This window comes from Corvus hawaiiensis, chromosome 12, assembly GCF_020740725.1.
Source record: "Corvus hawaiiensis isolate bCorHaw1 chromosome 12, bCorHaw1.pri.cur, whole genome shotgun sequence".
Classification (NCBI taxonomy): Eukaryota; Metazoa; Chordata; class Aves; order Passeriformes; family Corvidae; genus Corvus; species Corvus hawaiiensis.
The window spans coordinates 5770301-5792288 of NC_063224.1; the positions used below are offsets into that span (position 1 = coordinate 5770301).

Genomic DNA, 21988 nt, shown 5'->3' on the forward strand with positions numbered 1-21988 from the left:
TTTCCTTTTCTTTTTCCTTTTCCTTCCCTTTTTTCTTTTCCTTTCCCATTTTGTTTTCCTTTTTCCTCTTCATTCTTATCTCTTTCTTTTTCCTTTTCCTCTCTCTCTCTCGTTCTTTTTCTTTTTTATTTTTTCTTTTTTTTTCTTTTCTAATTCTTGAATTGTCCCCCTTTCCTTCCTTCCTTTCTTTTTCCTTTGTACCTGTGCTCACACAGAGACAAATCTAAACCCGGCTGCAATCAAAGGGAGCTTTTTAAATGACTTTTTTGGATCAGACCTTGAGTTCTCTGCAGGGAGCAAGAATGGGAGCAGGCAGGATTTACATTTCATGGCTTTTAAAGAATCTGAAGTACGGGGAATGGCGTTTGCCGAGGCTGTTTCACAAGTCTATGTGGATGTACCTCGGAATGTGTATATGATTAAGCTTAAAGCCCTCTTCTGTAAGAAAGCAGGCAGATTCCCTTTCCTGCAGCCTGAACCCTGCTTCTCCAATTTTGATACAAAAGTTCTTGCCAAGGCCTTGGCAGTGGGATGTCACTGCTGAAGGGGATGGAATCAGAGTGTTTGTTGGTATTGTCTTCCAAAGCTGAGGTGTGTCCACTGCAAACAGCCCCTGCTCCCTCAAGCACTGAGAGCCGTGACAGTGAAACATTAGTGACAATAAAAATGAGCCCAAAATTGAACCAAACAAGACCTAATATTTTTTTTTCCTTTCCCACCCCTTCCCCCCAACTTAACTGCTTCCAAATTCCCTGATGAAAGCATTTTAATATGTAGGAAGGGCTGCTGGAGTCTGCAAAGCGATTCAGTGTTCTGTGGTGTGGGATGAACAGATTTTCCTTTCCATAGGGTTTCCTCCTGCAAAGTCATTGTAGAGGAGGGAATACTGTAAGATTAAATCTGGTTAAAATACTATATTCATGTCACACCAGATATGGTCTCCAGACTGTGCACAGTCTTTCAGCTTCCTTTATTGTGAAATCCTTTTAAAATAGCACAGTGTAGTGTAGAGAACTTATTGAAGTATAACTGTCTTACACTAACTCTGTCAGATAAAATGAAGGAAAGTGATCAGCCTTCTTAAATTAATAAATCTGCTTCGTGTCTCTGGCTGCCTTCACTCTCTCTTGCTGTCTCTGACTCTTTCCTTATTAATAAACTGATAGTTAAATAAAGCTGCTAAGTGAAGCAATGCACCTTGTCCGTGGAAGAGGGCTGGTGCCTCCTGTTCCTGGTCTGCTGTGCTGGGAATGGCTGTGGGCTTAGGGCAGGGATGGCCACAGCAAAGGCTAAAAGCAGGCCTGAACAGTAAGAAACTGACCACATCAGTTTCTAGATGCTCCTCAGGTGTGAGGCTTGAGTACCTGTTCCCCTCAACCTCCTGCATTAATAACAGGATGAATTAACCGATTGGCATGAAAGGAGAGGTCGTCCTGAGGAAAATGACACCAAAGGTCCACAGGAGTCATTTGCTTTTAGAGATCCCGGGCCAGGTGCCAAGTATTGCATTTATGGAAGCACTGTCCCCTTTCTCAAAAAAAAAAAAAAATTAAAAAAATCCTGAAAAACAAAACAAAACAAAAAGGCAACATCTTTTTCAGTGGCATGTGGGGTCCTTTCAATGAGGGGGTTCTTTCAAGTGGGGACCTTTGGGTGGGATGTGGGACAGGGATCATTCCGCTGGCTCTAAACATGCCGCCCACTTTTGTTTTCAGATCTGCAGAGCTAATGTGGAATCAAAATGCTGGAAAAGCACCTATAGGTTGTCTTGCCTTTTTTCTTTTTTATTCAAGTTGATCAGACTTGCTCTGATTATGCTGCACAGTTACAATAAATGGATGGAGCTCAAGCATTCCTGCAGGTGCTTCATAGGAAATATATGTGTATGCCTGCGTGTGCACACTCAGGGAGAGAAAGTTGACTGTAAGGGACACAACAAAATATCCATATTTAAGGAATGTGGATTGACTCACTGACTTATCTCACTTATTGTACAAAGATTCACTCAATGTTGAATTTTTTTTTTTTTTAAATTAGATTTTAAATATGTGTTGACAGGATGAATTTGTACAGTGTGAGTAACTGCAGGGGGAAATGACAGCTCTGCTTTTGTTATTAAACTACTGTCTTGAAAATAATGGAGTGTGTACAAAAATTGATTATTATTTTGCCAATTACATTAGTGCAGCTAATAACGATCGCTAAGAAAGAAATACAGAAAGCTACATGCTTTCAGATCTTAGAAACTGATATTCACTGGTGAGGCAAAAATATGTGTTTTTAAGGTAATTTGTCAGTAAGAATCTCCTGTTACTAATGTGAAGTAAATACTAGATGTGTGAGCTAGAAATGTTTCACTTCAAACTGTGTTCATTTCTTCTTCACTCAGTCAGAGTTAATAAACAGTACAAGAGACTTTCTAAATTTAATTTAGGATTTGCATATAAAAGGTCCTATTCTGTACCATAGTGGCACAACAGACAGGCTTTACAACGTTAAATATTCCTTTTAATAATAGTTTATTTTAATATATTTACTAAATTAGGTACCCGAGAGAATCATCTACAACGGTGATGTGAAAATCCCTGTTACCCGAGGTCAAAAAAAAAAAGGTACGTTTTCCTCTTCATTAGCAATTTGACATATTTCAGCAGGGGTGGTAATTTCACTGCTTTGTTTTCTGCTGCTAAGATGGTGCTTTTTGCTCAGCCCCGGGGAGCCGGTGACAGGCTGTGGTGCAGTTTCCTGGGCTTTTGGGTGAGGCTGACTTTCAGGTGCCTACAAGAACCACTTGCAATGATGGGGCTTTGTACTTTTGTCAGCCAGGCAGCTCTCCTGTGTCCCACAACTCATATATAATCCTTTGCAAATGTTTTCTTTCTTTTCCTTCAAATGATAGCGTTCAGACACCAGCTACAGGGATTAAGGATGGGTCTTCTGAAGATCTCCCTCAGATCTTGATGAAAATCATGAGTCTGTGTTAGATGACTTCAGTACTTACAAGTTACAATAGAGTTTAATTCACAGCACTGCTTTCCTCTGGAAATTCATGTTCATTCAATCTGTCAACATTGACTAAAAAATATGCTGCTAATGAAAATGTAGGAATTAAAACTTTCAATCCCTTCCCCTGCTAGACTCAAACAGGCACTTTATTTTTTTTCCCATGGAATCTGATTTTTATTGACCTTGACTATAAAAATACTAAGTGGGTTAAATGAGCACCAAGGTTGCAATGACAGATTCCTGTGTGAATTTTTTTTATAAAACCTCCTATTTTAGTTAAGAACACAGGCTGCTGTACAGCCTGCCACACTTTGATCAACGGTTAAGTGCTGTTAGAAACAGCTGAATTTTATTAGCTCATTGAATTAAGCTTGTTTAAATAATAGATTTATTTTTTTTATCTTTTAAAAGAAATGTAAATAATAAATTAAAAAAAACAGATATATTTGCTAATTTTGCAAATAAATTCAAGTAACAGATTTGTTATTTAAAATTTAAATGAGGGTGAGGAAAATGTAATTGGTGCTCTAGCCTGTACATTAAATGAAACTGAGAGGAGTTTTTGATGGTGTATGGGCTGTAGGAATAGTTTTCTCAAGGAGCACTACAGGACCTTCATTTTAAGCCTGATACTCCTCTTACTTCCCTGAGGAACACCCTGGATAGGGTTTTGCCTGCATTGCTTTTTTTGGTTTTTTTTCACCACTGTAAAGGAGAGGGAAACTGGACCACTTGTTTGGGTTTTTTTTGTGAAAACTTAGAGTGCAATATGCTTTTTTTGAAGAATAGAGCCAAGCTGTTATTCAGCTGAAGTAAATACATGAAGTGTGTATTCTAATTGCAAAAGGTGCAGCGCATTTCATCAACTTGTTCCTAGGGAAACACTTCTAATTTCAATAATCCCATAGGAAAACTTGCCATGCTTCCTGTAATTCATATATGTGACTATTAGATTTATATAAATAAGTGATATAATAAGTGATAACACATTTTATCCATATAGTAAAAAAGGAAATCTTTTTCCCTTATCAGCACTTGTGATCTCGAGACTTGCTTAGCCTGCTGTTCTCTGGGAAAATTCCTTGTGTCTTCCTTCAGTATTTTGTGGTTATATTTTCACATATTATAGACAAAACAAAACCCCAAAACAACCAGCAGCAAAATCTGTTACTTTTAAGCAAATAAAAAAAATCTTGGGTCTTGGAAGTGTTAACAAACTTTTATGGCAAGGTTCAGATGGTTCTGACCCCTATGGTAATATTTCATCTAAGGTTACTTGTGGGAGAGAAATCAAATTTCAGCTGTGAACATGATTGACAGGTGAAAGCAAGAGAGAGAAAGACATCTGGTCAGATGGGGAATTTGGGCAGGAGAAGGACAATTCAGGGAAGTGTCTCTGTGATATTAGGAATAATAAGCTTAGATATGAAAACTCCGATCCTCCACGCTGTCTGGAGGAGAGCTCACTTGATATTCATGGAGGTGGCTTGGCTGGGGGAATTTAAGGCTGTACATTTATCGTAGTGGACAGTAGCCTCCATGGTCTGACTTACTAACTTGGCTCCTTTGAAGAAATGATGTTATTTCTGGCAAACTTTTAGGATTTCAAGGCCACTCATTCCATGAGTGTGACTGGAATATTTGGTGGTTGCTGGTTAAGAGGTTCACACCATAATGTCTCTGGCAGTTCAGGCAGCAGCAGGGGTGGTGGAGGTCAGTGGTGGTGTCACTCCATGTCCTCCATCCTAGTGGGACTGCTGAGAGTTTTCAGAGCAAGTGCTGCAGGATGAATTTTGTGTTTATGATATGCACTGTTATACCAGCAACAAAATCAGTTTCTACCCCATAAAATACCACGAAGGGTCCATTGTGGTGTTTTACAAAGCAACTGTTATTTTCCAAGGGCTGTGTTGTGTCTTATTCCAGATCCCAGCAGCACCAGATAACATCCCTTACAATACATGCATAACCCCAGGTGTATTTCACTGTGCCTCAGTGTATTTTATTTGGTGCAGAAGAGCTTTTTCATCCTCCAGTGTCACAGAACCAACAGGAATAAAATATCCCTCTATTTCCTGATCAGCATGATGATGTTGGATAGTAGAATTTGCTTCTGACATAAAAAACTGTAGCCAGGCTTTCTCTTAAAAAGGGCAAAAAAAAAATCTGTTGGTTTTTTATCACTGTGTGTAACAATGTTTCAGTTTTGAAAGAGGCTCTGAAGGACATTTTAGAGCTCCAAGGGCAGGATGAGGCAACGATGGACCCTGGGATCTAAACTGCATCCTACCTACATCCCAGGTGAGAGGAGAGATCCTGGGTGGGCTTCTAGCCCCACTGCAGGCTTTGGAAAAATCTCCCTTGAATTCCTGGGACCTGCACTTCCACCACACTGGGAATATCTACAGGGGAGGTTGTACTAATAAAAGGCAAAATCTGAACTCATACAGAGGTAGCTGAGCTGTGAATTCCCTGGATGGATGTTCTTATTTGGGAGTAAGGGTGTTTTCCCCCCTCTCCAGTACAGCTAAACTGCTTTAAAAAAAAAAAATAGATTAACCAGGAAAATCTACTCTTATTCTAGAGTAGGAATGTCCATCCAGGCAATGAATAGCACTGCAGTATAGTTTACTTCCTAATTTCCCCATATGGGTGAGACCTAAACTAAGGGGAGAATAAGGAGCAGTAAAGAGCAGAAATGTATTTTCCGTTCCTTTTCCAGTTTGCTTCTAAGACCTTTCACACAGGGGAAATCATGGCACTCTGAAAATACACATTTACTTACTTTTCACTGCTACTCCTGCATTTGCACATGCATTTTTAAAAGAGATTTGTGTTTTGTGCAGCACCTTTTGCATTCTCATACTATTCACGCATATTTTTGATGTGCAGTTGAGTCTGTCTGTTGTTCATGACATAATTTCTTTTTTCATGGCCATGGCCTGTGATATCAAACTGTCCAACTTCACTGCAAATTAGATCTTGTTTTTATTCCTAGACTTTACAGCTGATAAAACTGAAAATTAAAGCTAAGAACTATAAAAACAATCAAATTTCTTTGTGCATGAGAGAGTTATTTTTAATTTTAGGTTGTTGAATTAACACTCTCTGTAAAATGTCTTTATTTTTTGAGGCTGATATCAAGATAACTTCCATGAAATATTATTGGCAAACTTCCCGCAGCAGTCAATGGGAGCCTTGTATGTATTTTTCAAGCAGATGTGCTGTATTAAGCCTAAATGAGAATATTTTTTTATCAAATGGGATGCAATATGTTATTCTTGATTAAAAAATTCATAGTAACCTCTCTCCCTCCTTTTCCTCTCCCCAAACATATTTCATACAATTTACAGATCATTTTACATAGGTAAAAAAAAAAAAAAAGTCCTCAAGTGTTTAAAAAAAGCAGGACTTTATAATGCCCCAAATGTCTTTCTAGCTCATTCCTATGAATTTGAAGTATGAAAATGTCTAGAATCTTTATGAGTGAAGAGAAAGTATATGCCATGTGTAACAGCTTTTACTCCCCTAAAATTCTCAGGAAAGTCAATGTAATACCTTTCCCTGTGTTTAGAGTAAGCTCTAAAGTATTTTCTGTAATGTCGTTCTTGCTGTTGTTTAGTTCTAATAAAGGATTTTAAGCATTAAAAAAAAAAAAAAGTAATATTTTTAACATCTCTCCTGAGTTTTCTAATTTGTGCCACTTACCAAATGATTCGCAGTGTACCAAAATACAGGAGATTGATGAGACAGGAAAAGTACTGATTTAACATCCCACATATAAAATTACTTCTCAGGCTCCACATATAGTCACAATGTTTAGAGAGTGAAGAAACCAGGAGCTGGGAGTCACAGTCTGACTCACTTGTGAGACTTTGACCCACTTATTTGATTCTAGATTCAGCAAAATACTGAAGCACTTCAAACTTGTTATCTCAGGTTTCTTCTAAAGGTCTGTTACTGTTGATCTCTTTATATCTCAGTTTACACAGTTACAAACCTAGATAATTAATTCTTACCTTCTAGGCTTTTGTGGGAGTTAAAAAATAGCTGTAATGCTCCTTGAAGCCCTTTAATGAAAACTGGTTTATTGAAGTACTTGTCATTTACCTTACTTCATACTCTGGGATGAGAAATCACTGGTGTTGCCCAAGTCCCACGCACCATTTCTACTGGGATGGGAATTTAGTCTCCTGAGTGCACCGGGCCAGGATTACAAAGATCAGATGCTTTGGGAGGTGCCAATTTTCTGAATTGCACATAACTTCACCCTGATTTTGAATTTGCCAAAATGTAGGCAAAATCAGTTATGTGCCCCCTCTCTCTCTTAAAGACAATATATCTTTAGTACCTCTATGTACACACACATATGTAGAATAGCTCCTGTGCACCTGCAAGACAAGCAGAGGTCACACTGTCCTTGTAATTCCTCCCCTTCCTGCCATTACCTTTTTTTTCCCAAGGTTTGAGCCATTATCATTCAGCAGTTGTGCAGCTTTTCTTTTCTTCCATCCCCAAATTATTATTGTTTCCCTGCTACCTTCTACCCCTCCTGAACCATAATGGAGTCCTCAGCTGTAAATTTGCTAACTATAAAGATTTTTGCTTGAAATGTTTTGAAAATGCTGTGAGAAAAAAGAAAAAGGAAAGAAAGCCTATGAACAACACGCTGTGCCATGCTCCAGCATTGCACTTCTATGGGAAAGATAATAAAGATATTAGCACTCATATAATTTCAGATAGGAAATGAAACCAGACATGAAAGAAACACTAGCTCCATCTGTTGAGTGGGAATCAAACTAGCTATGGGAATTACAGGTATTGTCACCGGAGACAGCCTGACTTCTGAGAAATGACCTCAGGTGTAGGAGCTTGCTGTGGCCCCTTGCAGATATTAACACCTAATTAACAATCTGTGAGAGCATCCTACATCTTAATCATCAGTGAGGTGAGAATGACAATCACAAGGAGGAGAAGGAGAAGGGAAATGGTAATTTTTCCTCTGCACACATCATCTAATAACCATGGTTATTCAGATGCAGCTAAATGCGATTTCCTTTTAGTCATTTCTGTCTATTGGAAGGCACAGTAAGTTCATTTGCTAGCAGGTAGGCAGCGGAGGTGAGAATTGAACTGATCTGAGATACTCTGAAAAATTGACCCTGAGGTCATTCCTGGTTTAAATTGGGAAGTAAGGCTGAGCTCATGTCTTCCCTTTCTTCTCTCCCCTCTCCCTACTCCCCCTCTTTTTGTGTTTTCAGGCATATTAGTCTGTACTGCGTAATTACTTAGGCACACTCTGATGGTGGGGAACCTTGTTCCCTCAAAGTTAATCAAAATAAAGAGAGCTTTTGTTAGCGGTGATAGGTAATTAAATCGCGGCTCGGCGTTGTGCAGGGCCTTTGTGCCAGGTTATTGACAGCAGGGCCAGGCTGCCCAGCCCTTCTGCGGCGGCACAGCCCAGAGAAGGCACCAAGATTCAGGCCCAGGCTAAATTTAGGAAAGGGGAGGTGAAGGTCTGGCAATCTTAACGGGGCCAGGCTGTAAAGGAGAGGGGTGCACGGCAGCACATCCGGAGTCTCCCAGAGGAAGGGCAATTTCCCAGTGGAGAGGTGCGCATTTTAAAGAGGAAACCAGAGGTGGCATTTCTCTTGCCTGTCTACAATTTTCTGGCTGTGGTTTTAGCCAGCAACAGCTGTAAGTGTGGATGGTAACAACCTACTAACCCAATTTCAGCTCCAGTGTAGATATTTAGGGCCAAATTCTGCTTCCTATTATCTGGTGTAAATTCTCAGGAGCATAGGGGAGCTGATGGAGAGGCTCTGGGTTTAGTCCCATGCCAGAGGGCTGGTGCTAGTAAAAAGCAAACAAGAAAATAAAACAAAGACCAGATTTACTTGATGCCATCAAAGCCGAGGCAGGAGTAACTTCCCTGGGATCTGTGGTGATGTTCCAACTTGCCTCTGTATCACTGGGGCAGGATCCAATGGAGTTTTAATGTAATGCCTTTTAATGGATGCTTTTATGTATGCTTCTAAACAGCTTCCACTTTCAAATGTCTTTGCAAGAGAGTTAAAATGAGAGGCAGGCAGGGAATGAGGAATAAGCACGTAAGTACATCTTGTAGTCCTCATTCTGCAGTGGCTCTACCCACGGCACTCCCTTGCTGTGCTCAGGAACAATCTCTTCCCATATTACTTGGGCCCAAATGATATTCTAATAAGGAGAGAATGGCAAAGTGAAGACAGCATTATATTAACCACTCAGCTTCCGTGGAAATTCCCATCATTTTATTTCCCATGACAAGAGATAATCTCTGTGGTTTTTTGTTATGCTCACTTCTTCAACTGCTTTAGCTTTGTTTTCATGTGTTGGCCTTGCATTAAAAAATATAACTTGACATCTTGTGTCTTCTCAGCTAAAAAGGTATCAGTTCCTGGACTTAATGTCAGCTGTACCCAGATCAAAGGCAAGAAACATAAAAGTTGACATATATTATTTATTTCATGGTTTACATCAATGATGCTTCTCTCTATCTTTTTTTGTTATTATTGCTGATGTTTTGCCCATAATGTTGCACTCAATTCTCAAAAGTGTTTGTCCCCTACAGACAAATATTCATATTAATGTAATCTATCAGCAGCTAACAAATACCAGCTCACTTCAGCATTTCCCGCACATCCAAAAATCCCATTGTTTTTGGAGGACTTGGGTGTGCAAAGAATGCAGGATCGGGCCCCGGGGTGGAATTTCAGAGCTGGAGACTTTCTCCCTCAGCCCCAGCAATGCCCGGGGCTGGCTGGAGCAGCAGCCTGGGGTGCTGGAGCAGGGAGTGGGAGACACTACATTCCCTCCCTGCATTGTGAGCTGCTGCAGAGGCGAGATGAATGTCAGGCTTTGAGGGGAGCAAAAGCTCTAAACAGACTTTTTTTTCAGTAATTTGGTTTTTTTGATCTCCACCTTCCCCTGTCTTTCTTGCCTGACTTTGGAGTCCTGAGTGAGTAATATGGGGTCTGTCTTACAACTGTGTCCAGAAAACCATCTGAGATCAGTCAAAAAATGCTGCTCCAATCTGTGCTTCCCTCTGATTGCTCCATTTAGCATTAAACTTTCCTTTCCTTTTTTTTTCTCTCTTTGTCAACAACTGTGGCAGGTTTTACTTCCTGAGTTACAGAACCAGCTGAAATGCTGAGTCTGATCTTGCCCCCTACCCTCCCATGAGCTATTTTTTTCCGCAATGAAAATAATAATGCTTGAGAACCATCCTTGGGATTTTTTTTTTGTTGTTGTTTTGTTTTCTTTTGTTTAGTTTGGTTTTATTTTAAAGCTTGCTGACAATTGTCAAATGTTCATTCTAGCAAAGAAGTCCTGGGAGGGTATAGCCCCTCTGCACAGCCGGCAGGAGTAATTTGCAGTGCTCCTTGGAGCTCAGCTATTCAGCCAATGTGTGTCGCTTTACTATTTCTTTAAAATTTAATTGGGATCAGGCAATCAAGTGTCTCCAAATTTTTTGCCTCTTCAGGCTGCAATAAAGCCACTTATAATTTATAATCAAAGTTTGGTATCGTTAAACTGAACTGTAAAACCTACTTCAGGGCTTCAGTCGTAAAATAAGTATACGATAAATATTGCAATGGGGCTTGAGTAGCACAGCTCTAACAACAGCACAGTGAATGAATACATACACACACATATTTCACACTTCTTTCTTTTTTGTGAGTGTGAGTGCATACGTTTAGTTCCAGAGGTAAGAAAGATGTAAATAATAGATAACTGACATGTATTCTTTCTTGGAAGGATTGAAGCTAAGATAGATTTATAGCCCAAGTAGTTAATTTAAATGCAAAATGAAGTGTTAATTCATTAAAGTCATTTATGCATCAACATTATTTTTATGTCTTTATTTATATTTTCCTGTAATATGCAGCAATGTAGTATTCATCCTGGGGTTTTTCTGTCTGTTGACTGTACTGCTCCTTTGCTTAGATTTTTTTCTAACAAGGCAGCTCATTTAGAAAGAAATGTTTATGTGAAGTGCTTGTCAGTTGGCATTTTTACTGGTGTGCTAACCCAAAGGTAAAATATAAAGGCACGTCTTTTCCTTGCTGGCTTGTTGCTACTAGAAGGGTTCCTCCCTTGTTAGCTTGATAAATAATTTTACTAGTGGGAATCTGCTGAATTTTTATGCTTGCTGTCTATTTTCTGCTTGCTGCAAATAAATTCCAGCACTCAGAGGGCACTAAAACTCCAAACACATGGTATTTTCCCATTTTGTTGCTAGTTGCCTAAAACATTTATTTCATCTAGTGTTTTTAATTAAATCATTTTTATAAAAGAATAGGAAAAAATCCCTCAAGTTATACAATTATTTCCAAATGAATTTTTTTGTCTGAATTGTATCTAATATAAACTCTTGAGTTTAAATAACACATTATCACAGGTACTCTAAATGGGTAGTGTTAAATCAGTCATCACTCCAACTACCTAATGGTTTTCAAATTAAGTGCAAGGATTATTTATTGATATATTATCCCTTTAAGCATTTCCTGCAATTTATTATATATTTTTAGTTTTCCCAGTTTGCAATCAAGGAAGTCAATTTAATTTGCCATATGAAAATTCAAGTTTGGTGAGAGAATGCACCAAGAAGCTTTAGATTACGGGTTGTCATGGCATGTATGACAGAAAAAAGTTTGCAAGGAAATGAACTGGGAAGGCTAAAGTGGAAGAGCAATTGATTCACTTTTTTTACTATTTAAAAAAAAATATTTATTAAAATAATTTAATTCAAGGAAACAAGACTCAAACCCAAAAATCTCCTCTTCCTCCACCACAGCAAACTCTGCCTGTCAGAGAGTGTTTGTCACCATCACGCATCTGGAGACTCACTGCTCCTTGGCAGCACATCCCCACTCAGTCCCCTGTGCCTCATTTTGGGGGGCTTTGCAGCCTTGCATGGATTTAGGAGCTGCCTTTTGCAAGGCTTTCCTTCAGCAGCGCCGGTGTTTAGATCTGCCCGGGGTCGGGTCCTCCTGCGATGCCCATGGGTGCTGCTACCAGGGGAACAGATTATTTTGCTTCCAACAGGATCCCTCGCTGTGGCCTCTGTGGAGCAGTCCCAGCTCTTCCCAAAGCTGCAGGGATGTGGCTAGCATAGATTCCTTACACACCTGCAGTTCAGGGAGTGAGCAGGGAAAGGACCTGGATGCAGGATGTTTACACTGCTGCCCGTCCCATGCCCACCGCATCCCTTCCAAGAGCAGGGATGTAGGGAAGCCAAGCAGCAGGCCCTGTCCAGACTTTCCCTCAAACAGCAGAAAGACAAATATCTTTGAAGATGGCAGGCATATCCACACAAAACTTTAGAATATTTGCATATTATTAGAAAAATTTATCTAAAAGCAACCCTCAAACTTTGGCCCAAATTCTTGCATTCCTACACCAGCCACCCTTTGCTTATTTCCATAAGAATTAGGTGATGGATCTCAGCCGTGTAAGCACATGCTGCTGCCTGGCTGCCCTGCAAACATCAGCCTTTTCTCTTACATGAGCAGATCCCAAATCAAGTAATTGGCTGGTGAGAAGAACCACCAGCCCTGAGCAGATAAGGGAAAAGCTTGGGCAGTGGGGCAAATTACCCTTGGGGGCTTGACCATATAAAATCATAAGTGAAACAGGGTTACAAGGAATCTCAGGAGGTGATGTAATCCATCCCTTCACCATTGAGGCAGGGTCAGGCACGCTTACATTATCCCCGATGGATATTTGCATAACTTGTTGTCGAAGCCCCCCATGGAGAGCGTGACACCTTCACAGAGCCTCCCTGGCAGACCTTCACCACCGCCCCTTCTCAAAAGCATCTCTCCTTGTCTAACACACAGCTCAGGTCCCTCGTGTCCCGACATCGAGGACAGCCCATTCCTTTCCTCTTTGCTCTGACCCTTTGCATATTTGAAGGCTGTTGTTATGGCTTGCAGCAGCGTCCTTTTCTCTAGACCAAACAGCTCCACGTTTTCTAGTCTTTCTTTATAGGTTATGGTCATGACATTGTTATTTAATATCTTGTCTGAAGAGTCTGCATACAGTAAACTTGCTGGAATTCAATTTACCTGTGTTGAAAAGGACTGTGAGGATGCTGCCTGGAGGCTTTACAGCATCTGAAAGGGGAATAATTTAATTCTCACTCTGATATTCTGTCTTTTGCAGGATGGAGGGTACAGAGCATTTCTTTACCTGGGAGTGTTAACTGCAGCCTCCCTGTGAATTTACCCTGGTAAAAGGAATACTGTAGTGCAATGTGCAGCCAGAGTGTAATGACAGGCTTTAGGAAATATGTTTTAACATTTTATAATTTTGTATATGAAAGTAAGAATGGGAGATAGGATTCAGCCTCTGTGGTTGTAGGTAACACCTTGGGGTGTACCTTCAAGGTGCTGTGTGCATAATCTGTCCCACAGGTTTCATGAATTTCAATAGCAGCTGAGCAGCTACAGCCATCTGCACACCACTTTTCCCTGTGCTGGTATTGCTGCTCAGCTCCAGTTTGGGTAAATCCAGATTTTCCATTTTAACAGAAGGAAGTTTGCCCCAAAATGCCACAGGTGAACAACCATCTTCAGTGATCTGCACGGACTTTGCTCTTGGCTCTAAGTTGCTTTTTTAGAAGTTGAAAAATACGTTTTGCACTCTTTCAATGAAGATTCTCTTTGCTCCTTAGAAAAAAAACTGAGGGGAAACAGAACCTTATAATTCTGTTTCTCTCGTTGACTTCCACTGTCTTGCCTGGGAGGTTGGTGGGAAGATATGCTGGAGCAAACCAAAAGTATTTACTTGTGAGTAAATATTCCCCAGGGACTTTTCTTTTCAGATGTGCTGGCACAAATTGCTCTGCAGTGGGATTAATCTGCATGGCAGAATACCAGGCAGCATCTCCTGGAGGTGGATTTAAATTTTATAGGATTTTGGCTTCCTAACAGAAGTCTTAACCAAACCCTGTCTTGAAAGGTGCTATTGGATGTGCACGCACTGCCACCTCACTCAGACAGACCAGGTACCAGTTCTGGAGGTAAAATGTGACAGATTTTGAAGGGTGATTGTTGGGGTGTTCATACTCATAATATACTTATTTGAGGGGAAGATAGGAATGTCCCTTTATGACACAAATATCTCTTTCTTCTTCGAGGTTCTACCTCTGCTTTGCATTGTGTACACCCCCTTTATTATAAAACTGGTTTGGACATCCATATGCCCACAGTGATCCACCTCATCAACTTAAAAAGTTGTCTCATCTAAAAGGATTAACCTTCTGTACATAATGAGAGTGTATGCAGAATCAGGGAAAGCAGCAAACAAGTCAAGTAGATATTTTACCCCATGTATTTTCTAGCTCTAAAGGAAGATCTTGTTAAGAAATATTCACAGAACTCTGTTATGTAGAAAGCAAAATGAGAGTGACCTTGCTGAGCCTTTGGCTCAAGTCATAGAGGTAGCAGCAGAAGAGAAAATATATGCTTCCCTCCTTAAAGAACAGAGTTAGGGACCAGTTCCTACCATGAGAAAGAAGAGAGAGGGAAGTGTATTGTCTTCCTTTCAGTAGATCATTTTTCTTCGCAAAGTGATTAATGCATTACTATAGCGAATTTATTGTATAGCCTGATTACCATTGCATAATAAATCTAAACAACTGTGACTGTCATGGTGATAAGGCTGGCATGATTTTGTCTCTCTTAAAAAAGGTTTATAAGTTAAGCTTAACTTTTAGCTTTCTGTATTTCTGGATAAAATTTATTTTGGCCATTACAGCTCTATCTGTTTGAAACTGCACCAAAAGGAAATAAGTTTTTCAAAAGGATGGTATATTATAGGAAGAGTTTTACCTTCACTCGATTTGCAAAAGAAAGTGAACATCAGCATTAAAATGGAAATGAAGTTCAGGAGAAAATAATAACTCAGTTGTTTAAAAAAGGTTTTAACATTTAAAAGGGACTTTGCAAATATCAAGGATGGACAACCCAATTAAATTAACTGCATTATAGTCACAGCCGTTAACACCTTGGGCTCAGCTTTTCTCAGGCTACTGGAGTTTGCTGAGGGCTTGTCTGTGCCTGGATGAGAGACTTCCAGGGAGCTGCAGGGAGAAGGGCTTGTGATAATGAGAGCCGTTTTCTTTGAATCCCAGGGAAAGTGGTGCTCCAGTATTGGTGCAGTGGCTGTGCTGAACCAGAGCCTGGGCAAGTGCTGCTGTTGGGAAGGATCTTGGCCACATGGGCACTTCCCACTGCCCACGCTCCACTCCACTCTGTCACTTCAAACATGGATCAGTTGTTTCTTTCTTTATCCTTCCCTCTCTCCCTGAACATATGTGAAAGGGCTCTGCACCTCTGTGCTACAGTAGCTCACATCTGTTCTAGCTGAATGCTGTGGTGAGGGTCACTCTTGTGAAAGCACCCAACCTGTGGAGGGTGTGATGTGGAAAGAGATTAGGTTCCCAAGTGCGTGGATGTCCATTTAAGCCCTGCTTTTCCCATCAGCCATAAGGCACCAGTGCAGGACAATAGCAGGATGTGTTAGTGGCAGCAGAGCTTCCATGCCCTGGGTTTTCTACTCTTTCCCTCTCCCAGGGCTCCTGCCCACCACCAGGTCTCACAGTCTCTTCCTCAGAGCAGCACCAGCTGCTTTTGTAGAAGAAGAGATCACTCAGGCATCTCTGTACATCTTGGTCCACCATTACTTTGTCTTCCTCCAGGTCTTCTGTACAAAACTAGGGAGCAAGGCAGAGAATGTGGCCTATTTAGCTGGTAGAAAACTCAGCTGTCACTTGAGCTGTAAGTCATAAACTGCAAATTGCTTCCAAAAAGGTGGAATTGAAATTTCTTGCATAGTTTTATGAATTTTGTAGTATAAAGAAAGACTGGGAAAAAGTCATGAACCTTCATACAGCCTTCAACTGGGGCCCGTTGCAGCCAGACTCTGGGAACATATTTGGATTAGGAGATACAGAGTAAATTTTCTTTTTGTAGTGAGGACATATGAAGGTGATAAGGGCAACAGTCTGTTCTCTAGCCTCTGAAAACTCTGTATTATCTCTTTGTGGAGGAGATATTTTCATTTGCCATCCCTGAAGACCTCCTGCCTCACAGGCTGGCTGCTTCCATGGGTGAATTCATGACTGTGGTGGGAAGGGATCCTCTGTGCAGGTTGTGAGGTGACTGGAAGACCTTTCCTTTTCCAGTACCAGGAGACACCATTCCCATTGACATTCATCAGTGATGTTTGATTTGGACTGGCAATACTGGAGTTTGGGTCTGGGGACATGAATTTAATCTCTCAAAAACATCACAGCTTTCACGCAGGAGTGGCAGTAGCTGGTAGTTTATATTAAAAAAAGTTGAAGGTCTTTGCCTGATTTTAAGTCCCTGAACTCTTGGCATTTTTTCCTTCTTTCACATTTTTCCTCAGTTACATTGTAGATTATCTTGAAGCCAGTAGAGTTCAAAAGGTCTCTATTTAGATATGAATTACTTCATTCAGGAATAAAGAAGAAGAAAAAAAAGGAAATTATTTGGTACAATCTGGTACAATCAAGTATCATGAAGGGGGAAAAAGAATGCTTAAGCTTTTGCATAGGCTTTCAAGGGCTCAAAGGCTTCTTTTTTTTCCCTGGGTATGTTGAACATCTTGAAAATAAAACAGGGTGTTTCAAAAGAGAAGATAGATGTGTCTGTTCAAATAGGCATTGCATTTGGAATTGGTGCCTCTGGTTGTTAAACAGAATCCTTGTTTAACGTCCTCATTAAGAACTGTGACTTGCCACCAGTTTTATGAAGATCAAGTCATTTACTTTTAAAGTAAATTAAAGCAAATTTCTCTATGGTGACAAGTCAATAAAACAATGGAAGGCTCAAGTTTTTCAATCACCCAACATCTGTTCCTTGTTTTCCTCTAGATCTAGATGCCCTGTGTGCAGCAATAGGTGAACAGAGCGAGAAACAAAAGCTGCAATGGTGGGGGGGTTGTTTGGATATTTTTGTGGGTGGTGTGGGTTGGATTTGGTATTTTTTGTTTGTTTGTTTGTTTGTTTGTTTTTTCCAAGCAACACGGTAAGCTATGTCCACTTTTGGAAAGGGTAATTTTGTAGTTTCCCGTGGCAGCATGTTCAGAGCTCCACTGACATGTGGGTGGGGACAGTCGATGGCTCTGATGCTGCATTTTTCTGCTGGAAGCACAGTAAGCTATTGCAGTGCAGTGTAAGTGGTGAACCACTTCTTGGAAGCCCAGTCAGCACAAATGAGATCCTGTCTTTTGTCCGAGCCACCCACACCAGCACCAGACACCTCTAAAGCTGAAGGATGTTCTCCAAGCCGTGGTGGGAACCGGGTTGTACAGAAACCTCACTGAAACCACTTCCACGCTGTAGCCACATGTAACCTGTTTGTCTTGAAACGTTGTCTCAGAGAGAAGCCAGCAGATGAAACCCAAGGTATCAGGTCCATTTCACATTTCAACAAGTGCAGGATGCAAACAGCGCCGTGTTTGTTTGAAGGGCTCTGGAGGGTTTGGCATTTACTGGTGTGACAACTGGCTCTCTGCTGTGTGAATTGTTCACATGTGGATTTCTGCTGCGTGGGAAACGCTGGCAGAGTGGAAAAGAGAGGGGAAGCTCTGCTGGGAAAGTAAGAGGGGGCTGAATATAAGTCACTTGGGGCACAAGTCTTTTCCTAATTCCTCTTGAGAGGGTAGTTTGTCTTGGACAGCGTAACATTGACTTTTGGAGTGGTTGAGGAGGACAGGAAGTCATTACTGGATTCATATGAAAATTAGGGAGATCAAGATCATTTTAGACATATGAAAAAAGGTCAGTGAATATCCAGAGGCCTTTGCTGCTGAAACTACCCCTCCCTTTGAAATCTGCCTGCTCTCTCACACGTGGTTACGGACCCCATCTTCTGAGGCGTAGGACTGTCTTTTATCTCATGGTGTCTTCTGAGCCCTCAGGTTGAAAACCTTTGGTGGGAGTGGTTTGCCTTCACTCAGACCTTTATGGGGCCAGGAAATGGGCTGCTCTACTTTATGGGAAATGAGTAATTAGGTCTCACCAAATTCAAGGTACCTGGCTGTGGGAAGTAGGCAACTTCTCCTTTGAGTTTTTCTAGAAAAGAACTGACAAATTCTTTGCATGCTTTTGTGGTGCTACACTAGATTTTAATATACAGAAGCACATAGATTTATTGAGCTATTCTGAAATCTCTGTTTTGTCCAAAGGATGAGTAATATAATTGTATTACTGTATTTCAAAACACACAAAAAACCCCAGCCAACCAACAACCAAAAAGAACGGAAATCAAACACTCGATGAGTTTTGGATGATAAAAGAAATGGTAACATTTTGTCCATCCCAAGAATGTTTTGGTAATTGCTGCCTATTTGCAGCTTAATAACTGAATATGGGAAAGTATAAATTTAAATAGCTTTCTCTGCTTTCTCATTGTCCATGAAGTGATGCTGCACTCAGTCACACGAGGAAGCAGATGAGTAACCAGCCAAGATGCAGCTTTCTGGGGTATGATCTGTCACGTCATAAGAGTTCCTGCTCAACCCTTCTTTTCCATGGTTTCCATGGGCTTTGGAAGGATCTGTGATCATCATGCTTGGACTCATGATATCCAGGAGATGTACATCCAAAGGCAATGCATATATGCACAGATGCACAGATGCATTTTTGTAGGAAAAGTGCTTCCTGGGAGCACTGACCCACAGTGATCTGCAGCCAGCACAGGGAAGGACCCAACTGTGGGAAGGGTCATGGACCACTACAGGAACAGCCATGCCCAATGGGGACATCCTGGCACCTTCTTGCACCAGGCTCTGGCAGCCCTGAGGTCAGATCTTTTTAAGGAAGCTCATTAAAAACGGAGAGCCTGCATTTTATTTTTTAAGTGTCAAGGTGGTTTTTCAATATCAAGAGAAACCAAGGGGATGAGGCCATCCAAGGCCAGCTTCCTTCCTTGTGTTGATGGTTGATAGAGATGAAATGTCAAGTGCAGCACAGATTGACCTTAGTGGAGAGCTCTGTCTTATATGTAAGACTAATTGTTCCTGCCAGAAAATGTCCTGGGAGAGGTCAGAAAGGACATCTCCCTACATTGTAACAGCAAGGTGTTGTAGCAACTGTCAGGTTTTTACTCCTTACTGCCAGTTTTATTATTACTATTTTATTTATTTGGCAGGGCCAGAGGTAGGGACATACATCCTCACTTTGATCCTGGCATCTCCAGGTCATATTCTCGTCTCTCTCTTCCCTTCTTCTTACTTTTAGCCTTGTAGATAGAAGGAAACTGCGTAAGACCTCAGAGTCAGTCCTGCCCGCTGCACAATGCTCCTTCCATTTCTCCTTTCAGAATTAAATCAAACTTTCAACAAACCCAGTAGAAAATCTTCTTCTGACTTTGGTGGTGGTTGTCATGAGCTCCTAGCAAAAACGTAGAAGTGTCTTAAGGCACAAATGAATATCTCTCAAAAGCAACCCTGTTTTGTGAGCATCTCCTGGTGCATGAGGAGCACTCTCCATTTCTCTGGGGTTCAGGGGGGGTGTTGGTGCTCAGCTCCTCCTGGGAGTTGCTCAGCCCTGGGCAGGATGGGACCATTTGCAGGGCTAATTCTGAAATCCACTCATGGAACTCTTTGAATTCCCAGGTCGTACAGTTTATCTAGAGATCTGCTCAGAGGTGAGTGTGAAATAATAGTGCTTTGCACTTCCTGGGTGTCTTTCATCTTTCCAAATATTTATTAAATAGCCCTCACAACAGCCTTGTGAGGCAGATAAGATATGGATGGATATGGTGCCTTTCATGCACGAGTGGAACCCAGCAGCTGTCTGGCTGTCTAAAACAACCCTGCCCCCAGGTTGGGGCAGATTAGGAAGTGGATAACAAACATGAGGGTGCAGAGAGAATTTAGTTAGGTAAAATTTATTTACCTGTGCTGGAGCTTGGCCAGAAAGTCCAGGCCCACTTCCCTGCTTTCATTGCTTTCACTGTAGAGTCTGTAACTCCATCAGGTTCTTGTCCTGTTTGAAGTTTGATCTTGCACCTGGTTCTGGCTTGAGTGGGTGTTGAACTCAGACCAGGGACCTCTTTCTGGAGCTCTGCATCTGTCTTTTTCCCACTAAGATTTGTCTCTGTGCCTTTTTTCCTGACAAACAAAGTTTTTACATTGAAATTCCCTCTCTGGTATCCCCAGGGCATTCGGAGATGCACAGCACGAATTCTCTTTTGTTTGCCTTTGCAGCATGTAACTCTAGAGCATAAAAATGTTGAAACTAGAACTCAAATTTTCCCTATTTTGTGTTAATGCTTTCTATTAAATCTCCGGACTCTCTTTAAAGCTTCACAGAGAGCAATTTATTGTAAAGCTACATTTACTGTATTTTATGTCCACTGTAATTGCTTGTTTCATCTAATTCAGATTATACTGGCATATAAGAAAGACTATCCCAAGATAGGAAGAGATGAATTATTAATCAAGAAAGTTTTGGAATTAAGATTTTAAATGTACATTTCAGATGTATGTATAATATTTAGAAACAAAACTGAAAGGACTTGTGTGATGTACTTTAATCAAATTTTGAAAAGAAAATGACCAATACATCAAACGTTAAAAAGGAGTTGACCAATAAGTCAAATCTGGAAATGGAAGTGATGGATAAATCAGGTATAAAAAAGCAGGCAACCAATATGTCAAGTGCACAGTGTGTTTATTGAAGTAAAGAATTGCTTGGATATGACTGAATCTGTGTGCTTCAATCATGCAATTAAATACTTGAAATCCTTCAATAGCAAATTATATGTGCAGGTGTACACAGACACATATGCCTCTATACATGTACACAAAATAAACACAAGTATTCCTTTGCAGTGCTTTAGCCACACTAATAGCATATGATATTTGCTGAAGTCTCCTAGGTGTATCCAGGATTTCAGTTTGAAATGTCTCCATTTCAATATTCTCATGTTACTGGACCTGAACAGCTCATGTTTCCAGCTCTTTTATAAATAGTAATTGTTAGTATAGCCCAGATCTTAAAAATGATGGGACATGCCTCATTCTGAAAGCTTTCTGCTTTTGTTTTCTGATTCTAATTGTACACTAGCAGCAACACAAACTCCTTTGGCTAATTCAAAGGATTTTGATAGACAGCTTGGGCCCAAAGCATATTTTCAAGATCAAGACTATAAAAATCTCACTATGGAAAAATCATCACTTGCCTCACTGACTTTGATTTACATCTATGTTACAGAGCCATGAAATTTAAAATAAGATGATCTAAATTGTCCTATAATAATGTGGGCATGAACGTATACTCCTGGTGGCAGAGTTTCCCTGTCACCATACCAAATGAAATCTAGTTTTTAGTGCCAATCAGTTAGGCATCATTAACCCTTTAAGAATGTTATTAGCATTCTCACAAAGCTTTTCATCATGTAACAAATGTTTTCAGACTAAACTTCTCGAGGTCAAAGAATCCAAGCCAGAAAGATTTAGGACCTTTTTGTCCTCTGCAATATTAAGTGTACACTCTCCATCACACCAAATATAAATTATTAGCAGTGGTTTTTAAAAGCTTGCAAAAATGTAGTATTTGAGTTAAAAAGCAGTCCTTCATAAGCAGTCCCCATGTGCTCCTCCCCCTCATCCCTTTTTTGCTGTATAGTAGAAAAATTGCTCTGTACATGCATCCTCCAGGATCCAGGAATGAAAATTGCTTTGCATTTGCTATTACATTATGGTGCTCTCCATTCTGTTTGGGTTTTTTTTTTTTTCTCAGTTCATGTTGTTCTTTTTGCAATAAGTGTATGTTTGAATTGAATTGAAGAGTAGCATATTAAAGAACTGGTTTTCATAGCTGTTTATGTCCTTTCATCCAAAGAAGTGTGAGAAAAGCAATCAAGGTTTCAGATTGACATGCTAAAGCAAGAACTATCAG

At 40.5% G+C, this 21988-nt stretch overlaps 1 protein-coding gene across 2 annotated transcripts in view; it reads left to right on the plus strand.

The window, feature by feature from the left end:
• MAF (MAF bZIP transcription factor) overlaps nucleotides 1–21988 on the plus strand; it is a 62085-nt gene that overhangs the window by 9434 nt on the left and 30663 nt on the right. Inside the window, exon 2 of one of the 2 annotated variants that reach the window (XM_048317081.1) lies at nucleotides 2546–2612. In XM_048317081.1, coding sequence (XP_048173038.1) covers nucleotides 2546–2579 — 34 coding nt within the window. In that variant the 3' untranslated portion in view covers nucleotides 2580–2612. The remainder of the gene's footprint in view (nucleotides 1–2545; nucleotides 2613–21988) is intronic. The other variant, XM_048317082.1, reaches the window with a different exon arrangement.